Source organism: Henckelia pumila, unplaced genomic scaffold (assembly GCF_033568475.1).
Source record: "Henckelia pumila isolate YLH828 unplaced genomic scaffold, ASM3356847v2 CTG_298:::fragment_3, whole genome shotgun sequence".
NCBI classification, from domain to species: Eukaryota; Viridiplantae; Streptophyta; class Magnoliopsida; order Lamiales; family Gesneriaceae; genus Henckelia; species Henckelia pumila.
Genome location: NW_027331797.1, coordinates 786,026 through 807,238, shown reverse-complemented (window position 1 = coordinate 807,238; position 21,213 = coordinate 786,026). Strand labels below are relative to the sequence as shown.

At 34.7% G+C, this 21,213-nt stretch overlaps 3 protein-coding genes across 8 annotated transcripts; 1 reads left to right on the top strand and 2 right to left on the bottom strand.

Moving 5' to 3' along the window:
• Nucleotides 1-1,460: 1,460 nt before the first annotated feature.
• LOC140870959 (rhomboid-like protein 11, chloroplastic) lies at nucleotides 1,461-4,300 on the top strand. Its single transcript, XM_073273386.1, has 7 exons — nucleotides 1,461-1,692; nucleotides 2,730-2,854; nucleotides 3,025-3,110; nucleotides 3,220-3,260; nucleotides 3,350-3,516; nucleotides 3,588-3,650; nucleotides 3,997-4,300. Exons 1-7 carry the CDS (start codon nucleotides 1,485-1,487, stop codon nucleotides 4,156-4,158), a joined length of 852 nt encoding a protein of 283 aa, XP_073129487.1. The 5' UTR covers nucleotides 1,461-1,484; the 3' UTR covers nucleotides 4,159-4,300.
• A 49-nt stretch (nucleotides 4,301-4,349) lies between these two features.
• On the bottom strand, nucleotides 4,350-8,281 carry LOC140870978 (uncharacterized). Of its 6 annotated transcripts, none has more exons than XM_073273412.1 (5): nucleotides 8,103-8,281; nucleotides 7,922-8,011; nucleotides 7,056-7,307; nucleotides 6,092-6,982; nucleotides 4,350-5,461 (listed from the first exon to the last, which is right to left on the bottom strand). In XM_073273412.1, the coding sequence occupies exons 3-5, from the start codon at nucleotides 7,155-7,157 to the stop codon at nucleotides 4,652-4,654; spliced, it is 1,803 nt and encodes a 600-aa protein (XP_073129513.1). In that variant the 5' UTR covers nucleotides 7,158-7,307; nucleotides 7,922-8,011; nucleotides 8,103-8,281; the 3' UTR covers nucleotides 4,350-4,651. The 6 variants fall into 6 exon arrangements, with proteins under 6 accessions (XP_073129513.1, XP_073129510.1, XP_073129509.1 ...); XM_073273409.1 differs by having other exon boundaries at nucleotides 7,935-8,011; XM_073273408.1 differs by having other exon boundaries at nucleotides 7,922-8,281.
• A 648-nt stretch (nucleotides 8,282-8,929) lies between these two features.
• Nucleotides 8,930-16,074, bottom strand: LOC140870925 (beta-adaptin-like protein A). Its single transcript, XM_073273335.1, has 11 exons — nucleotides 15,797-16,074; nucleotides 14,637-15,153; nucleotides 14,209-14,333; nucleotides 13,499-13,697; nucleotides 11,696-11,924; nucleotides 11,412-11,578; nucleotides 11,085-11,294; nucleotides 10,590-10,700; nucleotides 10,314-10,490; nucleotides 9,471-9,911; nucleotides 8,930-9,352 (listed from the first exon to the last, which is right to left on the bottom strand). Exons 1-11 carry the CDS (start codon nucleotides 15,847-15,849, stop codon nucleotides 9,062-9,064), a joined length of 2,520 nt encoding a protein of 839 aa, XP_073129436.1. The 5' UTR covers nucleotides 15,850-16,074; the 3' UTR covers nucleotides 8,930-9,061.
• Nucleotides 16,075-21,213: the final 5,139 nt, after the last annotated feature.

Here is a 21,213-nt window from a genome sequence, read left to right as displayed (position 1 = left end):
AAAAATTATATATATTTCAATAAAAAAATTATTACATTTATTACATTTATTCAATAAAAAATATATTATATTTCAACTTTCAACATCTTATATTAAAAACTATACCTATCTCAATAAAAAATCTATTACATTTCAATTTAAACATCTTGTATACAAATTTTATTACATTTAATTATTTTCAATCACAATTTAATATCAAATGATCTATTGGCCTAGTGGCAAGAGCGATGCCTCAATACCAATTGGTCTTGAGTTCAATCACAATTTAATATCAAATTATCTATTGGCCTAGTGGCAAGAGTGATGCCTCAATACCAATTTGTCTTGGGTTCAAATCCAACATGTGTAGGTTTTAAATATACTAGCGACGGAGCACACGTATTGCGTGTGTAAAATATTATCTACAAATATAATGTATTGTATATTGAATAATTTTTTTAATTTAAAAGTGTTGTTTTATCCTTTTTTTTCAAATCTAAAAAAAATTAACTATGAATGAAATTCACTTTTAGATTGATGAAAATAGTGATGATAAAAAAGAATAAATGATGCTGAAAGAAAAATGTGGGATGAGTGAGTTGGATAGAGAGTGTAGGGGTATAAAAGGAAAAAAAATGAAGAAAATTCACCATGACACCAAGAGTGGTTAGTTAAGAGTACGCACACTTAGGCATCGTTTGGTTTGAGTGATAGGATAAGTAATCCATGGATAAGTAATATAATGTAAATTAAAAATAAATAAGAAAAATTAGTTAATACATTATTTGATTTGACGGATAGATTATAATTTATTTGATTTAATTGATGTAAAATTATTAATTAAAAAATAGATAAATAATATGACGAAAATAAAGCGAAATTGATTGGGATAAGTTATACATAGATTAATAATACATCAAACCAAATAATGCCTTAATAAAATAGTAAAGATTATTTAAAATTTTCACAAAACAATAAATATATTATTTAAAAATAGGCCGACCCGCCGGGTTCGGACCCGGGTCAACCCGCCGGGTCGGCGGGTTTCAAAAGGAAAAACCGTGACTGGCCAGTCCGGTCACGGTTCCGGTTCAAACCCGTTGACCCGGTTAACCGGCCCGTTGACCACGGGCCTGTTCCGGGTTGGGTCCGGGTTTGACCCTGCCCTTGGCTAGGTCTACAACGAACTTGGCAACAAGCTGCGGATGAATGCATTTCAGATTGATTCATAATTAATTTATATTTGGGGTTCATATTTTTTTAGCAGACTCTATTATGACCAAAAAAAAATTTAAATATACACGTAAATTATATTGGGGTTCATATTGGGCAAATTTATTTATCTTGAAATAAATATACTCGCTAATTATATTTTTTTAGCAGACTCTATCGTGAATTAATTTATATTTGGGGTTCATATGGGGCCTCATTATTGCAATTAAAAATATACATGAATACATATAATATACACGCACACAACCGAAAATAAAATTTTTATTACCAAAATGAATATGATACAGCTTCAACTTCAACTTGTGCACAAGCAGAAGCAGTTTCTTCTTCCGCTTATCTATTTCCATGGCGCTCCGCCGTGTAGACTCATGCCTTCGGCGGCGGCTTTGCTACCCTCTTCATCCATATTCTGGACTCCGAAATTATCCTTCAAGTTCAGACCCCGATTATCAGCAGTCTGCCGAATGAAGGGCAACTCAGGTCACTTCTGGAATCCTTCTGTCAATACTTTTTGGAAAATTGTGTAGAGCACTGATTCGAGTTTTTCCCTTCTTTAAGAAAGGTGTGATGATTGCTTTAGAAGCGTGGTGGGATGTAGTTGGTTTGAATTCGACTCAGTTTGATGCTCATTCCTCAATTTTTGGTTAAGGATAAATTGAGTTGTTTGGAATTTAGGAATGCTACTTTATTTGAGAATTTTCAGCCCTCTAATATGGTTGGATCGATCATGTTAAATTTCAGTTGAGGGGATTTCCTTGTTTGTTTTGCTGTTTTGTAATCATATTAGGGTTTTCAGTATTTTATAAAATGTTTCTTGAAATTGAAGTTATGAATTTGGTCGATGTTAGATCATGTTTCCAGACAAGAATATGTCATCTCATGCTATGGTGTTTTCAAAATTGTATATGACACATTATGTGAGAACATGTAGACTAATTTAACTTTTTTTAAATGTCATGTAACTATTTCAAAATTCAGAGTGCAACAAACAGGATAATGCTAGGTTATAATAAAAGTGGTGAAAAACTTAGCTTAGAACAATAATTGCACATGGGAATGTGAAAGATGAAAATCTATTTTTGCGTAAAATATTAAGTAGGATTTTTGTTTGTGTTTTCAGAAATTGGAAATGTTTTCCCGAAAGGTAAGCAAGTATTTTTTTGACAAAGATTTTTGATATGTAATCTTTTCAAGTTCTTATCGTTGCTTATTTCACGCGTTGAAGGCCATTTTACGAAAATAATTAAGAAAACTCACAAATTGAAAAGAATGTTTCGCCAAGATTATGTTTCTTACTACCTCGTTAGGGAGACAATCAGCATAGGCCATATTTCACATACAATGCACAAAACACATTTTCTCATTACCTGAAACTTATGAATGGTCATTTCAAAAAAAAAAAAAAGGAATTGCTAGTGGAGTAGTGGTAAATTCCATAGGAAATGAGCATATCGTAAGCCACAAAGTGAACCTCGATTTCCGTAAAATGTTAAGCTATCTGACGATGTTTCGCTTAGACATGATATCACAGCTCGAACTTGGGAAACCCGAGGAGAAAAGGAAGCCAGAGAAGCGTGCCAGTGGCATTTTCTGGATTATACTGATTAATCTTGGGATATATGTTGCAGATCATGTTTTCCAGGTTTCTAAACCACTTGCTCTACGATAAAAGGTCTTGGATTTTTTTTTTCCCTTTTTTTCTTTCTCACTGGCGGTTCATCTAGAATGGAGCCATAAAGATTGCTGGATTGGAAACAATTTTTGTGCTTCTTTCTTAATATTTTCTAAGATGAAATATCCACTTGTTTCCAGGTTCCATTGGTTAAAGAGTTGTATCTTTACCATAACCAACCTGCTTGGTACCAGTTTATCACTGCAACTTTCTGTCATTTTAATTGGTATTCCTTCTACTTCTCAGCTTTTCATATAAATTGTATTTGGAGGCATACTTATCAATGTCGCAAGATATTGAGTTTGAGCCTCACCAAGTCTATATATTGCTTGCAGGAACCATTTATCCAGCAATCTATTTTTCTTGTATATTTTCGGTGAGCCTTGGCTTGTTTATTGAAAAAGTTTGCTTGCATGCGATCATATTCATCATAATGCTGGCTTGCAAATGTTGTTTGTAATCCAGGAAAACTAGTTGAAGAAGAAGAAGGAAATTTTGCACTGTGGCTTTCCTATATCTTGACTGGTGCAGGGGCAAACCTTGTCTCGTGGTTAGTTCTCCCAAGAAATGCTGTTTCTATTGGAGCATCTGGTGCCGTGTTTGGACTCTTCGCTGTTAGTGTCCTTGTGAAGGTATGATGATAATATGAAATATGAGTGACTTTTGACATTGCTTGGTGTTATATAACCTCATATTGCTGCAGATGTCCTGGGACTGGAGGAAGATTCTTGAAGTACTCATTTTGGGACAGTTTGTTGTAGAAAAGGTATCATACTCCATCTGTGATATAAAATGCGAGACATTCATTTGACTTTTAACTTAGAAAACGAAAAAAATGACTTATTCTTGATCAAATATCAATTGGAATATTATTGCTTCAAACAAATCAAGCAAGATCACACCACCTGAACTGTGAGGAAAATTGCATGCTAGGGCGGAGCTTGCGGGTGCAGGGAGGGATCACTTCCCTGGGGTGTAAAAAGTTCAAATCTTATGATAAATTTTATAAAATGAAACTTTTGCTTCCTTTATTAAACCTCTCCAGTCTCCACTCGACTAAATTCTCGATTAGGCCTCTTTTGCCACACTTCTTAAAGTACTCGGTGTATCAGGTCATGGAAGCAGCTCAAGCTTCAGCAAGCTTAGGAGGAAGTTTTTCAGGCGGCTACCCCATGCAAAACGTAAATCACATAGCACATCTCTCTGGTGCACTTATTGGTGTGGTTCTGATATGGCTCCTCAGCAATGTTCCTTCAAAAGCAGATGACAAATAAGATTCAACTCGAATACATGTTATTTCTGTTGCATGTACCACATGAATCTGTTTCCAAGATGTTGTACCATCAAGTAGAGCTGTTGTGAACCATTCCAGCAATTAAATTTTCTTGAGATCAATATATCCTTGTTGAATGGTTTTATGGCAATCTTTTAATTCTCAAACAAGATTAGTCATATGCTCCAAAAAAAAAATAAAAAAAAGATCAGTCATTGATTACACGTTTTACAAGCTGTTTTTCCTCTAGAAATTTTCCCCCGAAGATGGATATCAAACCATAATCGACCATTTATGGGCAATGTTTTCAAATTCTCGTACACTGATTTTTAGTACAAATAAATGGCTGCGAACAAGATATATACGAGTTACAGTTTCACCAAATTCTTCAAGACAACGTAAGCCAAAGGATTAACGAATTACATCTCCCCATCCCTTATATGTACAACAGTCAGTGTATCCGTATGTATCGGCTTCGAGTGCAACCAAGCCCTTTAACTCAATAATAGGACTGTACACAAGGGTAAAAACTGAGCAGATATATAGAGCTGCCCTTGATATTGCTTCCGACTAAAAACCGAAACACGTTCCCCGAATTTCGAACCAAGATTCACGGCTTTTGTTTTTGATGGAGCAAATGACCCTTTTTGATCACCGATGACCACATTAGGTATCTGGAGCCTTGAAAAAGAACAATCTACAGCTTCTTTCTTGTAAAATTTCTCCAGACTCTCCAGTGGCATCATCTCTAGCTGAATTTTTCGGAAAATGCCCATGATTCGGTTCGCTTCTTTCGTTAACCCGACACTTCGCCATGCTTCAGAAACCAACAGAAACGTGCTTTTCTCTGGTCGAACATTGAACTCCTCCATGAGTTGGACCATTTCTTCTGCTTTCCATGGCTTCTTAGCTTCTGCAAAACCGCTGATTAATGTCTCAAATGTCTTTAGGTTTGGCGATATTCCGCATTCTACCATCTTTCCAAAAACCCTTATTGCCGAGTCCATAGAACCAGAACTGCACCATCCGCTGATAATGGTGGTGAAGATCACAACATTTGGGGAAAGACTGGAATTTTTCATGGCGGTTAGAAGTTCCTCGGCCTTCTCCGGTTCCTGGGCACGTACATAACCTTTAGCCAAAATGCTATATGCATGGGAGTCTGGTTTGATGCCGGCTTCCACCATATCATCGAAAATTTCTCGACACTTGATCATATAGCCTGCAGCACTCCAGGCATTCATGATGGTGCTAAATGTAATCACATCTGGTTTTACTCCAAATTCTTCCATCAGCGTCAGAACCTACGAAAGTTCCAATTCTTAGACATTATTCTGTACTATTACTGAGAAAGTGGGAAACATTCAAGAGGATGGATTCAACATAAATATAAAACATCCAATAACTACACAGTTTCTTTTAAATTAGTCTATTGCTATGAGTGATTTATATTTTCGAAAAAGAGCAAGACCACCTTCGTCAATGCTAAGAATTTAGAACAGGGTATCCAATTCGAATCTAGCAATATGCATAATGTTTTTTTCTTGAAGATACAGATAAACTAGCACGAACAATCATTCCTACTGCTTTCTCCAAAACAAGAGGGGGGGGGGGGGGGGGGGGGGGGGGGGAGGGGGGGGGGGGGGGGGGGGGGGGGGGTGTGGGGGGGAACTGAAGCCATGGCTAGTACTCTCAGACCGTGTGCTTGACGTTGCCAATTACTCCACAATACTCGAGGCACGAATCTTTAATAAAGGTTACTTGATAAAACTATATACTAAGGACATTTAGATCTCTCCTATTTTCTTCCTTATTTATATGTCCAGCAATCAAGTGATGTTTCCAAGGCTCCTTGGTTCGTTCAAATACAATATGTGAAGTGTGAGAGATGGAGACAAAATTAATCATTTCAAAACCATAACTATTCAACATACCTCATCAACACCATCTCTATCAGACAAATCAAGGAATCCTTTGATCAATGAATTCAAAACGACAAGATTAGGATGTACTCCAAGTTCCTTTATCCTATAAACAAATCTCATTGCATCCCTTATTCGACCTTCCTTGCAGTATCCTGAGATTACGATGCCACAAGTTCTTTCATTTGGCTTTACATTGTTTTTCTGCATCTCTTTAATTACAGATTCTGCCTCTTCTGTTTTCCCATTTTGAGCATAAGCACTCACCAATGTGTTGTAAGTAACAGCATCTGGCTGTAATCCTGAAGCTACCATCGCATGCACCATATTCCAGGCCTCTCTTATATTCATTTTGTTACACCATGCCCGAACAAGTACATTATATGTCCTCAGATTGGGTTTCACATTCTCCTCCCTGGACATTAGCTCCATAATTCTTGACGATTCTTCAGGCTTTCCAATTAACCCATATCCTTTAATCAATGTATTAAAAGTACTGGTTGTGGGTTTCATCCCATGCTCCTTCATCTTCAAGAAAGCTTTCATGGCTTCCTCCATGTCCCCAGATTCAGCAAATGCATTGACAACAGCATTAAAGAAAACAGAATCAGGTTTCATCCCACTTTTTTGCACTTGAGAAATAATTGGATTTATGTATTCAAAGCGTTTCTGAACAGTCAAAGAGGCTAAAAGAGTTGTGTAAGTCACTAGGGATGGCTTATGTCCTTTAACTATCAAATTGTTAAAAATGGACTGAGCTTCTTGAGATTTTCCCTTTTCCAACAGAATATTCATCATTTTTGTTCGGGAGCGAACCACTTTACAACTATCCCCACTCATGCAGAAAGTACACAGAGTAGATGCCACCGGATAAAGTCGAATCGCCTCATTATGAGACCTTTCCTGCAATGAGAGAAAGACCGTCAAATCTTTCGCCATTACGCAGTCAGGTGAACTTTAGATTATAAAAGATTACCTTGATTGAAAATTCTTGAACCCACTTCTCTTTGAGGATCAAAGTGTTCCCTTGGCAGTCAGAATCTGAAATTTCTGTATCAAAATCACCTAGGTAGCCCATTGCTCTTCTTTAAGGATACTGTGAGCAACTTGAATTCCTTGTAGTGGCTTATTCACGGTATAGTCGGTGTACAAGGGCACCTGAGTAACTTCCTCTTCAGGAATCTAGTAGAAGCAATATGTCCACACTACCTGCACATCAGTGTGTACTCTGCAAAACAAAAAATTACCAAGAATACCAACATCCATTCAAATAAAAACTCTACAATGGCGGAATCAGAGGTTCGAAGCACTGAGACTGAAACTAAAACACGGTGGAGTTTCATGCTACCCTTGAGGTAGCTACCCTCAAGGGTGATTCAATGGATCAGAACACATTTGCACCCCAAATGATTTGATCTGGTCCATTCAATGGCCCTTGGGGTAGCTACCCCAAGGGTAGCATCAACACTACCCTAAAACACATGGATTTCCTGCTGCTCGTGCTATCATAAATTCTGAAGCAAGGTATAACATTAGAAAACCAGTTCAACCCACAAGAATAATCACTGCAGGGCCTGACCGAGTATCTACTTAACGTGGAAAAAATAAACAAATGTCATTCATATTTTTATGGACTTTGTAAGTTCCCCTCCACCAGGTGCATCAAGTTCTCCCGCTTCTTTGTATCCTCATAGAATTCCCATGACTCTCTTTTCATGCTCAAATCCAATTAATTAATTTACCGCTAGCCACGACAATATAAGCCAAGCAATCACAGAACCAGAATACTGTCCCAGATATTAAACTTTAAAAAAAATCAAGAAAACAGAATTTCAAACCTACTTGTCTCTGTTACCTCATAATCTCGAATCCGACAACTGAAATGTTGTAATACCAAGAAAATCAGCAGTGCCCAAAAAAAAATATTACTTCCTAAAACATGGACCAAAAAAATGGATGAAACAAAGAATATATGTCAAAACTAGCGAAAGAACGAGTTCTTCAAAGAACAGAAAGCTGGCACCTTTATGCACACTGCACTCTCTCCAGTCATGTAGGAAATAGGAGAGAGTTGTTGAAGGAATCCCTTCTTCACACGACAAAATTCTTACAAAAAAAATCTTATCCACAGATTTATCGTAGAATTTTGCACGTAATAATTTATGAAAATATAGTGGAGATAAGGAAAGATGTAAGATAGAAGAAACCACACCACCGGAAGGCAGTGTGATGTCATTATCTGTATATATTTGGCATCATTTTCTTCCTTTATTATTAATTAATTATTTTTTGGATGCTAATAATAATAATAATCATATAATTTAATTTCGTAACATTAAAGTCACCCTTAACATTTCTCTAAATTTTCGCCAAATTTCAAAATTTTCTTATTTAATTAGCATATATAATTCTAATTTTAAAATATTTCCATTCATATAATGAACGGGCACCAATGCAACAAGTTGATTAAGACACTTCTCGTAAGTCGCAACTCATATTTTTTGCTATTTAATTTAACATTTCGGTCTTTTGGAAGTTTCGGAGAAAGGAAATTTGAGAAAATATCAGTATGTGAAAACAACATAAATGCAAGCACACCTTCGAGTAATATATTTACGAATTAATCGTGAAGTAATCGATAATTTGCATAACTGTAACTTGCTATGTAAGCTTCAATCATTTGGAATGAGATACGTTCTTGGAGCAAATCAATTTTAAAAAAGGAAAGGAAAGAAAAACACTTAGAAACAATGAAAACGAAAGGGCCACAAAATTCTTTTGGCAGCTGATTCAATTCATAAGGTGAACGATAAAAGAATCTCAACAACTACAAAAGGTTAGAGGAAGCCGAACACAACAAAAGGAGCCCTTTTCACTTTGTAGTCAAGTAAAATTTACAAGACAGTTTCCTTTGTTTATTGTCACTCACCAAAATCAAATTTGAATAGGCATATATATAAGCAACGACTAATTTATGTGCCCTCAAGGCAATCCAAATTTGGACAAGGCGGACTGGAACAATTCTGAGAAGGCCGGGGACGTAGTCTGATCATCTGCTTTGATCTTTAGTTGCACTTTACATGTTGATGAATTAATAATACACTCGACGAGATACGCAGACGATTCCTCTTCTTTTTGTGCAAATAAAAAGAACTTAAAATTTGGAGGTTGACCGCCCGAAGCTACGCAGTGGAACGAGTGGCCTTGCATGTGTCGAGAAAGGGCCTGAGGTGTTGTCATGGCCGCAACTCCTCGTGGATCTATAGAGATTTCCTGAAAGGTTAGAAGAAATTCACTCGTAAAAATCTTGATCCAGTTCAATGCACTAGCCCTACAAGATATCGTTGGATTTAGTCTGGGGTGAGGAATTCTTTCATTGGTGTCAACAAACCTGGGATATAGACACTGGCAATTGGCGCCATTTCTGCTGAAAAGCATTAGCATCTAGAACAGCTTTAGCATTGAGCTTCAAAGCAGGAGGCAAAGGAGCAGGACTAGACGCGGTTGGCATTCCCAGACCAAGCAGTTCATCTATGGCCAAACTAGAAGAAGTTTGTGTAGATAAATTGTCAAGTGATACAAGGTCTAACTGAGCCCCAAAAGCACCTGTAGTTGTAGAATTATCGTAAGAAGGGGCACTATAAGCTGAACCATTGTAACCATGATTATCTTCCTTTTCAGAAGTACTCAAAAGTAAGTCCTTATCATTTGCCTCGACTCCCTGAGCTGCAATTATATGATCCCCAGATTCCGGACCAATAGACAGATTCCCAAGTTCCTCCGAGAATGCAAATGGTCCTCTGTATTCCTTATCAGTGAACATGTACGAAGGCTACAAAAATATTTATGTCAATCATTCAGCATTCCCAAATGCATAAAAAAGTGGCCGTTCAGAATTTAAAGTTGTGTTCCGATTGATGGCTTTCAAATTCATGGATTTCAAATTTACTTTTGTTGTTTAGAGAATATAGACCATAAACTTCAAATTCACTCCTTACATGTTTATATGGTATGTCATGTTAATTAAGATGGATTTCAAGTCCACCCAACAATGGTGTCATTTGACATCCACTCTACTTTGTGCTACTAATAATGTAAAAATAAGTAACGTATGACCTTAAATTAGATCTATTGTTTCGTTGTGAAAAATAAACTATAATCCAAATACTTGGATTTCAAATTCATCTCCCCAAACGCAACCTAAGGAGAGATGAAGTTAGAAAAGTAGAAGTACCTTCTGGTACACAACAGAGAGACTGTTAAATTCATCAAAGATGCGATCTTTTGTTTCACTACTTTGCGTGTCTGCAAAGGCCGAAACAGCTTGTTTTGGAGGATTTACAACACGTTCTGCTACAGAAACATTGTACTGTAAAAGCCTGTAGTAGAATAATGCTCTATCATGAACATCCTGCAACGGGTTACAAGTTAGCAACCATTCTTCCACAAGCTAAACAAAAGTATACATGGGCTTTACATTATATTCAGTCAACTTTCAATGAAAGCTGACCTGATGAAAATCGGCAAGACCAGCAGCTAGAGCAGCTCCTAGAGCCTGTCTAGTCTCTGGTGGTCTTCTCAAGAAACACTTCATTACTGCTGTGAGAAGATGTAAACGAACCTGCACATCACAAAACTAGTTACTGGAATGGCATTTAAATGTCATTTACTGTTAATTACTACGGACACAATAGTTTTAATAGCTGGATCAAAAAATTACCTATAAGTTTCATTCATATATGCATAATTAACTCCCATCTCCAATTTCTTCACAAGCCAATGATATTAGATACACTTTCAAATGACTAAACCAAAAACGAGATTCACTGCATATTACACGAGTTGAGATTTACGGAGGTAGAATTCTATGGTAACTCTAGACTATACCAAAATTGAGCAGGCACTACTTGGAATTTTTCAAGCCAAAAAGATAACAGTCAACAACTGAATAAAGTTAACATTGATGGAAGTATAGAAAGAACGTGAAGGACTGCGATCAAATCACCTCTGCAGAATGCTCCTCGTCCCAGTTCTCTATAAGACTCTCTAGAATATAAGGAGCATCCTGCATGTCCAGGGCATATTCCCCCAGCATCCAAATAAGAGCTGCCTTGGCTTTTGGTTCCTGAACATTTTTGCTACTGATATTCCCTACAACTGCAATGCAGTCGTGACTCCATTGTGGATATTTTCTTAAAAGATCTTTCACAAGAACCTACATAGAAAAAGAAAATTTTAGAGCTAGCTCATAGGATTATACCACTACATAATGTAACATTCCATAGTAACACAACATATCCAACTGTCCACGACAGAAAAGGGGAAGACTTACAAGAGTTTCAGCGGTCACATGTTCTTTTTCCATTTCCAGAAACTGAAGCAGACGATCAACAATGGCATTAACATCATACTGCTGCAATGCAATCTTCCCAACAGCTCGAATTGATTCTCTTGCCATTGGAATATCAACATTTGCAACATATTCACAAAGTTCAGTCACTAAAATGAAGCAAAAAGGTTGCACATTAGTTACTTCAAAGAGTTAAGAAACCACCACCAACGACCAACCAATGACACGAGGATGAACATAAGCAAGCTGCATAGGATGATATCTACCTATCTCATAAGTATTACTCTCATTTGCCACAGCGGTCAGCATCTCAAGTTTCAATTTTTTGACATAAAATGGCTCGTTATACTGGCAGTAGAAATGCTTGTAGTCTGAACAGAAAATAAATGGTGCACGCATCACCAGCAAATGAAGGTGGCTTAGAACTGCGTAAGATTGCTCAGGACTTCCCGAGCTAACCAAAGTGAGCAAAGGAGCTTTAATCCGCTCATAAACCTATAGACAAACATTTAAAGTAATTCAGTGCCTGGCAAGATATATTATGATAGTCATAGAAGCACATCCCAAGAAGCTCGAAAGGACAAATTAACAAAGAAAATTTAAAAACTTAAAGAGTATAAGCATCGCTTTGAAGCATCTAAATAGCCACTTGACTCAGACACTTGAGCCAAAAAATTGTTTTACACTACGTATATGCAGCTGACAAAGAAGATTCTAAATCACGATATTCAACAAAATGATAAAGGACTCTTAAATTAATCAGTGTTTTAAAAGGCGTAGCGTTGGCCTGTAGCGTTTTTGTGTTGTCATAGCGTAGCGTAAATAGCGCAGCGCATAGCGTAAGCTATTCGTGCACACCAATTAATTAATTATAAAATTAAAAATATACTTATACAAGTAAGAATTATCCTTAAATTAATAAATAGTGACATAATTAGCTATTCTTAAACATTGCACCACATTTATGCCTAACAATCTGCTCAATATTCAAACAAAAATTCAACCAATAATTCCAACAAAATCTACCCAGAAATTAAACCCAACCTCTTCTTTGGATTCTGTTGCTCAGATTTTCTAACAGAAACCACTCACCTCAAAAAAACCCCAAAACCCCAATCTACCTTGAAATCGGATCTAGGGTTCATCGTCACCTCTTAAATCAACTCTGGAAAGTTTCGATTCCGAGCAGTAAGTTTCTTTGGCCTTCGCTTGAGGAAATCTGATTTCTGAATCCCCTTGGACGTGGGGAACGAGCAGATCAAAACTCGCCTTACAACCGGATGTGGGTTCTATCTTTTACATTAAATAAAATCATTAATGGGCTTCTAATATTTTTGCCCAAATAGCGTGGGCTTTTTGCGCCATAGCCCAATAGCGCACGCTATTTGCGCTAACGCGCTCCAAACGGGCAAATAGCGTGCGCTCTTTGAGCTTTCCGCTACGTAGCGCTCAGCCTAGAAATTGCGCTATAGCGCGCCTCATAGCGCGCTTTTAAAAACACTGCTCTTAATCTGGAAGGATGGCATTGAGAAATACAAACATGCACATCCCAGGAATTAAGGGAGGGACTTTTCGAGTTAAATGGGTAAAATGGTCGTAGGAATCAAATCCAGCACAAGAAAATAGAAAGGAAACTTTAAAGAATGTGTGGACTGTGGCCATGAACGCATTGTGGTCATATCAGTAAGAATTTGTGTGCAGATAAATCCAATTGAGAGCAAATTATTTCGCAATAATCTTTTGACGGTTACTCGAGGAACTACAGTAAGAAAAAATAGCTACATTCTGATGTCTGAATTCTGAAATGACTGCTAGGAAAAAAGGGGAAAAAAAAATACAGAAATGGACCAGAAACATGAACAAGGTGTGCAACACTCTCAATCAAACATCACCAGAAACCTGCCGGACTCCATATTCCAGAATAGTCTGACACATAAAATTTGGAAACTCAATTGGAGAATCGAGGCTTATGTGATTGGATGTTAGGAGAAGCATTAAATCAAACCAAAGCATCAATTATCATCAACTATGTAACAACAAAGTGATTTTAAATGGAAAATAGAAATTACCTGTTGATGAACATCAGTCATGGATAAGGTCATGTGTAAAAACACCTTAATGGTGGCCAAGACAACTGCACCATTTGCATGCTGAAGTCTATCTTCAAGAAGATTCATGATATCAAAGATCTCTTCGCTATCTGTTGGAACATATTTAGCAACCAACTCCAAAACAATACATTGCGCCCATTCACTAAATTCTTTGATCCTGCAATAATCAAATGCAGACTTCAGTGCTTCCAAACTTTGAATACGTAAGAAATTAACAAAGAATAAAAGATGTTCATTTTGGATTTCCAGGTTGTTTATCCTTATAATTTGGCACATGTACAGACAGAACTATGAGGTGTAATTTCCGTGCAAGAGAATCAAAGAAGATATCACACCTGCTTATCACCAAGAAAAAAAAGTAAAACCAAAAAATCTTTTCATTTTCTATAATGCTGAAACTAACCGTCAGGCATCATCGTTTGAACACGTTATCAAAAAATATTGACATTGAATAAAGCTAGGAAAAAACAAGGTCTATACATCAGGAATGCAGAATTGTGAATTGCAATCTACTCTGTCAAGGTGACAAATAAGTTACAATAAAAGGAGAGCACAGCAAACGTAAACGTACTAAATAGTAAATTATGTGAATGACTTTGTAGCTAGTACTATTGAAATTCAATAGCTAGAAAAATTAGGTAATGAACCACCAATATTATGGTAGATACCTATTTAAAAAGTAATACACAACTGGCTTGCTAAGCAATGCTTCCCTCTCCCTAGCTGCTTCCTCGGATGTGCTTGCTTCCAGACCCCAAATCTCTTGAAGAGAAGATAAACAATTTGCAACCACCTGATTGACAACAGTAAATAAACGATTTTGAAAGAAGAAAATCAAAGCCTGTCTGAAAGAACAGTTATGATGATGAAATAAGTAGGATATTTAAGATTAAAAAGATTTCGATCATATTTATGCAAATCTAATAAACAAAGTAATAGTTCACTGTTTACAGGTTATCAAGAATGGATGAACATCTCCTCCAAATCAAACCCATGTTAGTACCAGTAGAGATAGGTCTGAAGGTTAAAATTTAAAAGTTGCATCTACATCTAAAAACAGATAAAAGAAAATAAATGATGTACAGAGTAACTTGACCTGAGCATCTTTGTCTTTAAGCATCAAATGCTTGAGCAAAGCCGGAAAATCTGCATCCACACAAGTCGATGCTGAAATATGGTATAGTTTGAGCACCCCAACAGCCGCAACCATCCTAACATAACTATTCCCATCTTTCAACCCATTACCTAAAGGCCCGACCAAGTATTCCACCAAATTAGCAACACCAAGGGAACAAAGACTCCTCAATGCCAAACCCCTAATCATTGGATCCTCGTCCTTACAGTCCCTCTGGAGAAAGTTAATAGTCAAAAGTGCAAGATCTGGATTGTGCTTCGCGTAATTCCCCACATACAAATAACACATCTTTTTAAGCACGATATCAGATGTCGCTGAGCACATCACCATTTCACTAAAAACTGACGATACATCAATTCCAATCGTCATGTAAGATATAACCTTCTTAAAAAGGTCCCGTTTTGTGTCATCAGTGCCGGGAGCTCTGCTACCAGCAAGCTGGCGCAGCTGCAATTTCAGATCTGAAACTTCCCCTTTCCTGCCCGAAGCAAAAGGAGGGTTAGAACTTGACGTAGCATAGTCACCATCCATTTTTTAAGTTCGAGAACAAGATAAAGTGAAGTAAATATTCACTAATTTTTCCGTTTCAGAGTGCCCAACTCACCATGAATTAACATGGTACCCTCATATCAAACCCACCAGGACACAAACATCCCATAACACACACAATTTCAACAATGAAAGGGATTCGTTTTGCCATTTCATCTAATGAAATCCCAGGTTACACAAAAGATATCCACAAACACATTGTCAAGAGAACAAGTTAAATTGATAGTTTTTTCCTCTCAATTCACATCGAAGGGTTAACTAAAACCATTTGCAAAAATCGATAAAAGCACATATGCATACAGTAGAAAGTTACAATAACTCAATCTAGTAAAACTTAAACCCCCATTACAAAACTTCCCATATTTCTAACATCAAGAATCACACCAATTCAACTAAAAAAAAAAAAGAAAGAAACGGTTTTGTGCCAAATGTTTTGCCAGTAGTTAAACACTATGCCTAGGATTTTCCATCCAGCTAAAGTATAAAGATAAGCGCACAAACGGGAATCAGAACGTGAAATTAAAACCCATGAACATCAAGAAAGTGAGAGGAATTAAGGATTAGAAGAGAACCCGGAAGGCTGAGATGGAGAAGGGGATCGTTGAGATTGAGCTGGAGGCGCCATTACTGATTCGCGATCCTTTCAATTCAACTGATTGAAGCTCGAGCCAAAGCCTCCGAAAAATTAAGAGAATTCCTCAGTTATAAAATATGTACCCACCAAAAAAAATTGGATCTTGGGAACGATGGATCTGCATACTGATGAGATTTTGGCAAAGACTTTAGAGTTCAGAACTTACTCATCGTATCCCTTTCTGTTACTACTTTTTTTTTCATTTTTTTTTTTTGAAACATCCTTTTCTTTTTTGGTTTTTTTTTATGGTTACTACTTGATTATTAGTACCCATTAAAATTTTAAATAATATTTATTCTCTTTATTTATTTATTTATTTATTTTTTGAAAAGATCTTTATTCTCTTTAGAAACTTTATTAATGAAATTAAGAAAATGTCTTTGCAAAAATAATAAGAAAGAAGAAAAATAAAGAAATGTAAAATGTGATTTGCCAACATATTTGTAATTAACCAAATCAAGAACCTTATGAGTTATGATAAACTTTCGGGGACGAAATCATCTGCTACACTTGGTGCTACAAACCGTGCTACACTTTGTTAAAAGCAACCTCGTTTGCACAAATTATTAAAAATTAAATTCATTAAACAACATGGATGATCAAAATATAATTAATCATTGATAAAATTTTCGATTCACCTATTTTTTCAATTAAAATAGACAATAAATTGTGTCTCAAACACGATAAATGAGTAAAAAAATTTATTGATGATTTTTTTAATTGAAAAAATAGGTGAATCGAACATTTTATCATTGATTAATTATATTTTGTTCATCCATATTATTTAATGAATTTAATTTTTAATAATTTGTGCAAACGGGATTGTTTTTAGCAAAGTGTAGGACGGTTTGTAGCACCAAGTGTAGCAGAGGATTTCGTCCCAAACTTTGGTTGGTAAGGATAGACAAGAGGAAATGTTGATGATGATGATAAATAAATAGAATTATACACCGAAACCGCGAATCTCTTCTCTTAACCTTAATTTTCATAATCTTCCGATATTCAATTCACAAATTATTTATTTATTTATTTTTTTGAAGCCACAAATTATTCAAGTTTTGATTAAGCTTGGGCATTCCAAAGAAAAATGAGTATCCGATGTTATTACAATAAAATAAAATATATTTTTATATTTTTTTAGTTATATGATAAACTGATTTATCCCGAATTTGAATTTGCAATTACATTAATTTTAAGAGGCCACCCAAATTTTATCATGCGTAGTAAAACGGGCTCGTAAGTCGTACCAGCCCAGCATGAATGAGATTCTTAGCGAATCTAAAATAATGTTTTTTTAAAAAATAATAATAATAAATAGCTGACCTTTGATCGATCGTAGAAGGCCCAGTTATAGTTTACACATATTTTTGGTCAGACCGAGTTTCATGGGCTTCATAATACAAAAATTAAAGGCCCATGAGAAGGCTGGGCATCTTTCTCTTTTTTGAAACGAGGCCGGGCCTCTTTCAATATTATTTTATATTATTATTATTTTTTTGAATAAAATATTATTTATATTATGCTTACTAACTTCTAATTAATTTAGAAAAATTCTTATTTAAAATTAAAATTACATCCTCATTATATATTTTATTGATGATTTATAAAAAAAAATTATAAAATAATCATTTTATAAAAAAATCTTTAATCTTATCTTTATCAGTATATTTTAAATTTTATATTATATTTATACAGTCTATCACTCGTAATAAAAAAATATGAAAAATTCATTTATTTGAACGTATAAAAAATTATCATGTTTAGATAAATACTACTATTGTATAAGCTATGCAACGCGTTCAAAGGAATATTGCAACTAATAAGAGCAAAGTGCGCACACTTATTTATAAATATATAATTTCGAATCCTTGTATAAGGGCACGTTTCTATGATTTAAGAGTGAAATACAACACACACACACATATATATATATATATATATATATACCCATTTTCATGATTTCAAATAATTTTAACAAGAGTCGACCAGAAAATACCTCCAAAGATTCAATGTACATGTGGTTCGAACTTTTTTTCAGAAAAAATAAGCAGATGGAAAGTAACCAAGATTTCTTGGCTTTGGGTGTTCGTCGGATAAATCAAAAACCAAAAAAATTAAAATCAAAAAATCAAAAATCGACTGATGAACACCCTTATTCCTACATATTCCTAAAAAATGAGTACTCGCAATCTAAATATTTCAAATGTCGGGTACGTACATGCATTAGAATGCAAAAGTCTGCCCCATTAAAAATTGGGATTAATTAGAATATACACTGAGATAAATATCTTCAAAATTGATAAAGATTGAACTATTAAATCCAACCAATTACACACACTAAAATTAAACCACATGGAGCAGTGCCCACAATTACTTCTTTTTTGGTGTAACTTTGTGGCATGCATAAATTAACTTACCAGCGCTTAGGAATCTAGTGGAGTGTCTAGTAGCTAGCTAGTCTTTAGTGGGATATATAACTGAAAATGGATAATATCCTCATAAATAGTTCGAAAAAGTTTTTCTTATTTATAATCTATATTTTTCAAGGAAATATTCAACATATAAAGAGAAATATATGTAGCAATGGTTATATTATGACTTTTGAAATTCGGTTGAGAAGAAGAAGATGGAGATGCCATATATGTGATGAGTCATTTTCATGGATTCCCATGTCTTGCTCTTTAATTTGATGCGTGTTGTGTTATGTATAAAGGCATCTTCAATATCTCCTAAACGCCCCAAGTTATTGGAATTTGGTGGGCCAAAAAGATCAATTTTTTGCTTAGCTAGCTAGCATATATATACATCCCATTTTGCATCTAGTTTTCAACCTAGCTAGCATCAAATATATATATATCCAAAAGCATTATAATGACGTGATTGATCACAATTTCTTTGGTGTCAAAATATATGCAATAAATTTCCATCAGACCACAACTTAGATTTACAAATTGAAGATGATCATTTACGCTTGCATGTCACTTTGAATAACATATACAAGATTTGAAATATAGAGCACGATGATAATGAGTTTTTTTCAATTGCTCACCTATCATGCCTACTATCATGTCCACCAATGATGTGTTATTATTCTATTGGATGTGATAAAGATGTGATAAATTGTAGGTCCAATAGAATAGTGTCATATCATTGGTAGGCATGATAGTGGGCATGATAGATGGGCATTTGAAAGAAACTCCGATGATAATATATATATATATATATATATATATATATTACTATTTATTATGTAACAACACCATATCATGGTCTCTTGGTATTGACCAAATAAAAAAAATTACAACAAAAAAATAATTAAAAAATTCAAAATTAAAATATGAGAAAGATGCACTAACACTAAAACTACCCACCAACACAACAACCGGACACCTTATACTCTTCTATCTAAAACTACTTTCTCCCACATTCCACTCGTTCAACACTCGCAGACTCACGGCCACTCAGATTTCATAGCAGCAAGGAGATTTGATATACTATCATATTTTGTCCAACTTTATCATATCTATCAAGGTACATGACTTTTCCCCCTTTTCCTTTACTTCTTCGTCATGGTTCATACTTTTTATCCCACTTTTTCGGCTATTTATTTTGGACGTGAAATTTATTATTGAATTTCGAAGTTTTCACATATTTAATCACAATGCCGATATCGAAATAGCTGCTTCATTTTTTAGTTTGTTCGCACATTACGTTTTTTATATGATGTTCATGCTTTACATTTAAATTAAGTACGAACATGTTTACTATTGTTACACACGCAATCGCTGTGCCAATATTGCTAGTATTATATATATCACATCAATCGGTGTTCATATAGATATCCACGTTGAGTATCCAGTACATCAAACTTCTTATATGTGTGTGTCAGCTTGGTGTAAGTAATTTTGGTCAGTGGATCTTTATTATAGATGTATGCATATATATCATACTACTTGTCATCAATATGATGAAAAATAAAAACAAGGACCAACTTATTAAATCAAAGAAAAACGAGAACAATGCAGGTAAATTAAATCATTTGATGAAAGAAATTTAAAAGAGGATTTCAAATTACATCAATATATGAAATTAAAACTCGTGCGCGCAGTGAACTATTATATTAAATATCGAATTTAAATCTCTCTTAATTTCAAATCAAGTTGCTCAAACACACTCTGTATTTCATGTGTGTAGGAATAAATATATTTGATTTGATTGATAGATTATAGTTGAGCCCAAGATGATATGATAAATAATATCTAGATAAGTAATGTATTGTAATAAAAATAAATAAAAAAATGATAGTGAATATAATATTTGATTTGATTGATAGATTATAGTTGATTTGATTGATTAAATTTTATATAAAAATGATAAATTAATTACCATTTTAGTTTTTTAAAAATATATAAAATATAAATAATATTATTTATAAAGGGTAATATAGTAATTTAAATTCAATGATTTGATTGATGTAAGATAAATAATTAATGATTTGATTGATGTAAAATTATAATTAATAGAAGAATAAATAATATGATGAGAATAACGTAGGATTAGACAAGATAAATTTATACATAAATTATTAATAATCCAACCAAACGAAGGTTTTACGTATTAATAGTTTGGGGGGAAAATGATATAAATCAGAGAGGACGTTTCAATATGACTCTTGTGGTTTGATGGCTAGAATCTAGATATATCGATCAAATCCTTGTCAATTAATTAACTAGCTAATTGGTCTTTCATAATAATAACTAGTCTTTTGTTGCACGCATTGCGTGCTAAATAGTCTTTTTTTAGCTTTTTGTTGCACGTATTGCATGTTAAATAATCTGTTTTTACTTTTTATAATAAAATTATATTTCAATTAAAACTACTAAATAAAATTATTATATTATATATTAAATACAAAAATTGGGAAGAAAATAAAAAAAATAGTTAAACGAAAAAAAATCAAAATTGAGGGGAAAATTCGAGATAACGGAGGAAACGGTTGTGGTGTGTGTGTGTTTTTTTTTCAATTTATGTATTATTTTAATGGGCATACCAAGAGATCACACTAAAGAACTCTTACATAATAATAACTAGCGTATTTGCACACATGATGTGTATGACAAAAGTTTTTTTTATACTTAATTTCAATAAAAAAAATCTAATAAATTTATAGCAATAAAAATATTTTTTTGTTAAGAATGGCTGTAGTAGCCCGTACCCAAATAAAGTGATTAAGAGATTAATCAATGCTAGTTAAACAATTTGGGCGTTGGTCAGAACGAAAGCTCCGTTGGCAAGAACGGAAGCTCCGAAGTTCAACAGAAGCTCCAATAGGTATTACGTCATGCATGACGTGTG